Genomic DNA, 7,466 nt, shown 5'->3' with positions numbered 1-7,466 from the left:
AAAGAGTAAAGCAGCCCATGATTCCTCATGGCCCCTGGTTCAGAAAGACCCTGAAGGCAACACTGAAAGACAAAAGACTGACTGGGAAGAAGTTAGTTTGCAGTGTGCTCAGCAAAGAATTAGTAGTAGCCATCATAAATAAAGAGCTTCTCTAAATCAATAACATGAAAAATCAATAGGAAACTGAGCTAATCGTGCAGGAAAGTAAACCCAAAGGATCAATAATCCTCTCTGTGCACCAGGGAAATGTAAATTAAGACAGCAAACTATCACTCCATGACAACAAATTTGGCAAAAGTGAAAAAGTCTGGCGTTATCAAGCCCTTGCAGGAAGGTGGGAGGAGAGAGATCCCAATACGTGGCTGGTAGGAGGGTGAATTGTACAAGCACTTGGTGTGTGTGAAACAATTAATGTTTTGCAAAAGCTCTCTGCTGGGTGCACTTTGGGTAGGAGACTGCCCAGAGGCAGAGGATTGGCTGTAATGTTCTCTAGGGAGACTGAAAGATGAGTCCCTTTCCTCCTGAAAGTGTCCTGCTGAGAAATCACAGACACTACTCTTGTCAAAGACATCCTGGCGCTTACAACTTCACGCCCCTCTCCTTTCTTCCCCTCCTTCTCTGCCCACCCAGACAGCCCCCACAGCTCAGGTCACCAGATGAGGCGGTTGAGTCAGCCTGCGGTCCTGCCCTCAAGGGGCCCCCCATCTGCAGGGGTGACAGGCAGGGAAACAGTCACTTATCCATGCATTCGAAGAATACTGACGACCGCTTCGTGCCCTGCACGGGGCAAGGCCAGCTCTGCAGTTAAGGCCACAGCAGACACGGACACATGTCCTCAGGGAGCTCACGTTTAAGGGAAGGATGACAGCCCGTCCAGAGCGCATGTGAAAGGGGCGGGGAAGGAGCAAGAAGGGGGTGTCGGATGGGGGCCCCACCAGGCTGGGCAGGAACATGCCCAGCTGCACATGCCAAGGCCCAGGGGCTTGTTGAGGGACCTGCATTTAGTCCAACAGGGGGCACATGGGGTAGTAGGGATGGAGAAGGCCCCATCCTGCTGGCTTTCACGGGGCACTGGGGAGCCACAGAGGGTGTTGGAGCACAGAAGGACTCGAAGGCTAAACTGGCAAAGGCAAGGCAGGGTCCAGGAAAACAGCAGGTACGTCTCCAGGTAAGAGGTGGGGCCAGACCCTCCTCCGGATGCCGATCCAACCAAACTGACTGCTGAAGCCTTTTTTTGAGACAACTGGGGAAACGGAACACGGACTGGGTATTTGGACACTAAGGCATTACTGTTAAATTCTTTCAGTGGGATCTTTGTTGTTAGGGGTTTTAAACTACCCTCGCCTGTTAGAAATTCATATGAAGAGTTTCTGCGAGAAGCAGTGTGTTGTCTGCATTTAGTTGTAAAAGTGTTCAAGTTACGGTTCTGTCAAACAACCACATGAAAAGACACGGATCCAACGCACATTAAACCACAAGGCCGTCCCACCGCACACCTGTCAGGGCGGCCGGCCGTAAAGGAAAAAACGGACAAACCAGCAAACGGACACACGGTGCCAGACGGGGCGGCCACTGTGGGAGCAGGTGGTCAGTCTCTGATAAAGTCAGACAGGCCTCCTGGCCAGGACCCCGCTTCTGGGTGTTGACCCTGGAGATACGGCAACGTATCCCACAGAGACCCAGATTCTCACGGCAGCCGTGTGTGCGGGAACCAAAACCCAGAAACAAGCACATATCCTTCGGTGGGTGCGAGACGCCCCCACAGCGGCCCCTCCCAGGGGAGCGGGACTCCGTGCTGGGGCAGCGGCACGTGCCGGAGGGTAGCTGTGGGCCGCCGGGGCGGAGTCGGGCCTGAGCTGGGGCCGGGGAAGTGCAAAGGACCAGATTGAGAATGGACTGAACTCCGCTGTCACCTCTGAACCGCCGTTGTCCCGCCGCCGTGGGAGCAGACGGCTCCGGCTCCCCTGTGACTCCCGACGGTTCAGGGAAGCAGTCACACGTCTGTTGCCTCTTGTCCTTCCGGAGCCGCTGAGCCCCCGGGGGGAGCTGGGGAGCTCCAGGGGGAGAAGGGCACCCACCTCAGACGTGTGTATGCTCCAGATGTTACTCCGGACCTTCGGGGTGGCCAGTTCCCGCAGGCGGCTGGACGCTCGGTACTCCAAGGTGGACCGGGGAATGGGCCAGATGGGGGTGGTCCTAAGGGAGAGGCAGGCCTGAGACCCTAACCCGCCACCCAGGGCCATGTCTGTGTGCTTGTGTGTGTACGACTCCTCTCTGACTCTGGGGCTCAGGGAGAGCCTGGTGCAGTGCAGGGTTTTCAAAATACCTCCAAGAGGGGTTCCTAAAAGAATCCCTAACAGAGCCCCCTATTCTCAGGGATGGAGCGACCTTCTCCCTGGTAGTCCCCTCCCAGCCGTCTCCCCTACTCCCACCATCAGGCTGGGGTCAGGAGGTGGATCGAAGGGATGAAAGTCAGCCCTGCCACCACCCCACCTCCTAAAATCGGGTCTCAGCTCCGCCTCTGCCCCAGAAACAGCCGTATTTCGCTGATCCGAGGCAGACTCTTATTTTCACATCTCTGAGGCTGGAATGCAGTGGATAAATACTGTCAGCCCGACAAGAAGGCCCGGGGCCATCCATGACTGGCTGTGCTCCACGGAGCTGTTTACACAGAGGTCATCCCAGATTATAGGCCGTACAGAGGTCACCCCAGATTACAGGCCGCACAGAGGTCACCCCAGATTACAGGTCACACAGAGGTCACCTCCCAGATTACAGGCCGCACAGAGGTCACCCCAGATTACAGATCACAGAGGTCACCCCCCAGATTACAGATCACACAGAGGTCATTCCAGATTACAGATCACACAGAGGTCACCCCAGATTACAGGTCACACAGAGGTGCCTCCAACAGATTACGCTCCAACCAGCATTAAGGTGAGAAGCTGTGGTCACAATGACGGCCACAGAAACGGTGGCTGGAGCCTGTCAACGTGGGTGAGTGGGGCTCTCGGGCATGTGTTCCTTTCCACACGTGCGTGAGATAGGAAACCAGTCTGTGTCTAATAACACCAGACCCCACGTCAGCAAGCGTGGAAGGCGCAAGAACTGAGACAGAATCGTGCCAGGAGGCAGGCGCCTAAAACCATCAGTCTCACAACCATCACCTGCCCAGAGCGACACCAGCACCTGCCCTGCAGCCCTGAGAGCCTCCTGCGTCCTGTCTGGGGAGCCGAGCTTCAAAGGCTCACTGCCTGGCCGCCGTGAATGGGTCTCCTGGTCCCAGGACCTGGACCCTCCCCTGCAAGCCCCGAGGAAAAGGGGTCCCTGCCCGGCCGCCCCCTACCTGTTGTTGTTGTAATACTCCGAACAGAACCTCTTAGGTCGACGGGACACCTCTGCACAAAAGGAGAAACAGCTCCCTGGAAACCTGCCCCTCCCCGAGGGCTTCCTTCCTCCTGAATCCAGCTTCACACAAGGGACAGCTCACAGCAGACACCCTCACCTGGGGAACGCGGAGCACACAGGGGTGGGAGGGAACGGGGGCTCAGGCTCCTCTGCAGGATGGGCCTGGGCTGCAGGGGCCTCCGTGCTCACTGCAGGGGATTCTAAACCCAAGAGAGAACTCGCCCTGAGCGGCTCTCCAGAAATGAGTTTTCTAGTACTGACCCCACTTTGACTGAGATGCAAACTGATTTCCCATGGAGAGCTTGCCCCCCACCCTCCCCCGCCAGGACCAGCCTCCAGCTTGGGGACAGACTCCAGAGAGGAGACCCCTGGAAGACTGGGGGTGGGGGCGCTCCTGGGAGATGGGGGAGGGGCAGTCCCACAGGGGACCCCTGGGAGGGTTGGGGCCGGGAGGCCCCTCAGTCTCCCCAAACAGAGCCAGGTGCAGGTCACGGTGAGATGGGGGTGACCCGGCCACAGGCACCTGGCCAGCCCCCCTCCCCCTGATGCCCCCCACCCCCTGCAGAGAAGGAGTTAGGGTTAGGGTCAGGGTCAGGGTCAGGGTCAGGGTTAGGGTCAGGGTCAGGGTCAGGGTCAGGGTCAGGGGTACAGTTTAGGGTTAGGGTCAGGGTCAGGGGTTAGGGTTAGGGTTAGGGTTGGGGTCGGGGTCAGGGTCAGGGTCAGGGTTAGGGTTGTTAGGGTTAGGGTTAGGGTTTGGGTAGGGTTAGGGTTAGGGTTAGGGTTAGGGTTTAGGGTTAGGGTTAGGGTTTAGGGTTAGGGTCAGGGTCAGGGGTTAGGGTTAGGGTTAGTGTTGGGGTCGGGGTCAGGGTTAGGGTTAGGGTTAGGGTTAGGGTTAGGGGTTAGGGTTAGGGTTAGGGTTGTTAGGGTTAGGGTTAGGGTTTAGGGTTAGGGTTGGGGTTGGGGTCGGGGTCGGGGTCGGGGTCAGGGTCGGGGTCAGGGTTAGGGTTTAGGGTTAGGGTTAGGGTCAGGGTCAGGGTCAGGGTCAGGGTTAGGGTTGTTAGGGTTAGGGTTAGGGTTAGGGTAGGGTTAGGGTTAGAGTTAGGGTTTAGGGTTAGGGTTAGGGTTAGGGTTTAGGGTTAGGGTCAGGGTCAGGGGTTAGGGTTAGGGTTAGGGTTAGGGTTGGGGTCAGGGTCAGGGTCAGGGTTAGGGTTAGGGTTAGGGGTTAGGGTTAGGGTTGTTAGGGTTAGGGTTAGGGTTTAGGGTTAGGGTTGGGGTTGGGGTCGGGGTCGGGGTCGGGGTCGGGGTCAGGGTCGGGGTCAGGGTTAGGGTTAGGGGTTTGGGTTAGGGTTAGGGTTAGGGTTAGGGTTAGGCGGGTCGACCTACCGGGCACCATGATGGTGAGGGTGGTATCCTCAAGAAACCTCTCTGTCCAGTACACAGATGGCCTGGAACACACCCAGTGGGGCTCAGCGTGAGGGAAGCCAGGGTCCCGGCGGTCTGTGCCCCATTCAGCGGCAGAACTCAGGGCACCCCATAAATACAGACAGCGGGGAGAGGGGCAGCTGGAGGGCGAGGGAGGGAGAGCTTCCAGGTGGGAAGAAAGGAGAGAGTAAGTAGATGGGCAGCAGAGGCAGGTCAGAGACGGACACACGGATGCGGGAGAAAAGTCTTAGAGGCACGGGGAGTGTAGGTTATTCTGAGCAAGGCTGGTGCTCAGAGAAGGAGGGAGCTGGAAAAAAAGAGGCACAACTGAGAAGCGGCCCGGCGTCTAGGAGCAGACCCATCTCAAGCCAGGGGCTGGGGTCCAGAGCCCCAGGTAGAGCTGGGAATCCCGGGGCGGGGCGCCCAGTGCAGAGTCCTTCCCCCAACCCTGTCCCAGGAGAGGACGGGTGGTTCCGGTGAAGGCCCCCCTTCCCGACGATGCGGGCATGGCGGGGGTGGGGGGCGGGACTCACGAGTAGACACAGAACTGCAGCTTCCTCATGCGGGGGGAGATCCAGGCGTAGCCCCTGCAGCAGCACCCCATCCTGCGAGAGACAGGGCCCCGCCCGCCTCTGCGCTGCACTCCGCTGGTTCGGCCAGTACCCAGAGGCTGTCGAGGGCACCGTGTCCCCTCTCAGACCCCCCCCATCCAGGCCGCCCAACACCTCACCTGTCTTTCAAGACTTGCCAGCTGGTCTTGGGTTTCGCCAACTCAGACAGCCGCCTCTTCCTCCGCTCCCAGCCCACGGAGGTGCCAGGGCTCCTCTGGGAGATGGACAGCCGGCTGAGGGAAGGTGGACCCTGAGGCCAGAGCCCTTGCTCCCCCGGCGGGGTCGAGCCATCCTTGCGCTCTCGCCTCGCCCTCTGGAGGAGAGGCCTGGCACCACGAAGACCTGATCTGAAATCCTAGCTTTGCCACCAGCCGGCGCCCTCGGCTCCCTCCTTTGTGAGATGCGACAGAGACCTGCTCCCGCCTGCAGGGCCACAGAGGGGATGCTGAGCCATGGACAGTGCCCCCAGGAAGCCCCCGGAGCACCAAGACATCCAGTCTCCTGTCCCGGCTCAGACCCCTCCCCGAGCCCGGCCCATGCGCAGCACCGCCTTCTACGCGGCGCATGTCCCCTGCCCCGCCGGCCGCATCACACAGCGCCCTGTGCGCTCATCACACGAGCTCCGTCACTGCGCGGGGAGGGCAAAGGCCCCTCTGCAGTGCCTGAGGGGACACGTGCTTACCCAGGACCAGGAGGCGGGGGGTTCCAGCCGAGGAATCCGTGCACACAGTAGGGCACAGGGTCCCTCCCTAGAGGGAGCACCCGCGGTTTTTCCGGGTGTCCTCCTGGCCACCGAAAGCGTTTCTGGCAATTTATGGTACTTGCAATGGTTTCAGCTTTGGGGGTTGGGAGACTCTCCCCCCTTTCTTTTTCTTTCTGTCGGATGGAGGGCTCACGACCTCTCAACCCTGCCACCTCCAAAGTTGGCATTTGCGAAGGGTTTTCCACGACGACTCCCCTGCCACCTGGACAGGGCCTGTTTGCCGCCTTCCTCCTCAGAGCAGCGAGGTGCTGACTTCACCCCTAGAGTGAGCACCCAGGCCAGTGCAGCCACGCCCAGGGCCACCCCCACCCACCCCAGCCTGGGCGCCCGCTTCTGCCCACCTCATCTCAGGCACACCCTCCTCCGCGTCTTTCTCCAGAACCCTCTCCAGCTCCGCGAGGGCCTCCTCCGGGTTCTGGGCGTCCACGAATTCTTCCCCACTCACCTCCTCAGGGGGAGTTTCCTCCTCTTGGTCTTCCAATCCCAGGTCCCCATCGACCAGACCCCAGTATTTGGGGTCCCTGGACCCTCGGTTCTCATACGTGGGGCCCTGGAGGCCCAGGGTGCCGTCATCCTGCCCCCTTTCTGGCTGGTCCTCGGACTCCGACATGCGGTGGCTGTAGAGCGAGCTTTGCTGGTGGTCCCCCATGTGCTGGGCCCTTCCCAGCCCTGCAGCTTTGCTCTTGTTGTCTGTGGTCACCCTCGTGGGGCCACCCACCCCTCCATCCTCAGCCCGCCCGCTCCCCTCCTGCCGCTCTGCTTTCCTGCTCCTTAAACATGCACCTACCTCAGGGCCTTTGCACTTGTCAGTGCCTCTGCCCGCACACATCCTGGGGGCTCCTCCTCGGGAAGGCAGCCCCATTCCTGGGTCTCCCTGCATCTTGGCACTGGTTTGACTTCTCCATGGTGTTTGGCACAGCCTTGTAGCAAGTCGCCTTCCCAGGCCAGGGGCCGTGAGTGCCCCATTCACTGGTGTCCCGGGGCCTGGGAGGGCTCTCGGGGAAGGGCTGCTGAGTGAGCAGTTACCCTGGGAACAGGGCCCGGTGCTGGGGCACACACCCAGCTCCACCCTACGTTTCTTCTTGGTAAAGGACCTGTTTGTGTTCACATGGGGGAGCCAGTGCTGGGTGTGACAGTTCACCGGGGGTCCCACCTCTTCCCCAGGACTGGCTCAGGTATGGGACCTGAGAGGAGGTCTGCAGGGGCTTTGAGGGATGGTGTCCTCGCTCAAATAACCTCGCTTGGTTATTTCTGGGACTGTG

The 7,466-nt window shown here is 59.7% G+C and overlaps 1 protein-coding gene across 1 annotated transcript in view; it reads right to left on the bottom strand.

The window, feature by feature from the left end:
- The window catches only part of SPMAP2 (sperm microtubule associated protein 2), a 15,002-nt gene extending 8,149 nt beyond the window's left edge, over positions 1-6,853 (bottom strand). Inside the window, exons 1-6 of the mRNA XM_007460427.1 lie at positions 6,546-6,853; positions 5,561-5,674; positions 5,364-5,435; positions 4,792-4,853; positions 3,347-3,398; positions 2,079-2,196 (exon numbers count right to left, since the gene is read on the bottom strand). Coding sequence (XP_007460489.1) covers positions 2,079-2,196; positions 3,347-3,398; positions 4,792-4,853; positions 5,364-5,435; positions 5,561-5,674; positions 6,546-6,853 — 726 coding nt within the window. The remainder of the gene's footprint in view (positions 1-2,078; positions 2,197-3,346; positions 3,399-4,791; positions 4,854-5,363; positions 5,436-5,560; positions 5,675-6,545) is intronic.
- Positions 6,854-7,466: the final 613 nt, after the last annotated feature.

This window comes from Lipotes vexillifer, unplaced genomic scaffold, assembly GCF_000442215.2.
Source record: "Lipotes vexillifer unplaced genomic scaffold, Lipotes_vexillifer_v1.1 scaffold225, whole genome shotgun sequence".
NCBI classification, from domain to species: Eukaryota; Metazoa; Chordata; class Mammalia; order Artiodactyla; family Lipotidae; genus Lipotes; species Lipotes vexillifer.
The sequence above is the reverse complement of the archived record's forward strand: the minus strand, read 5'-3'. Positions and strand labels throughout refer to the sequence as shown.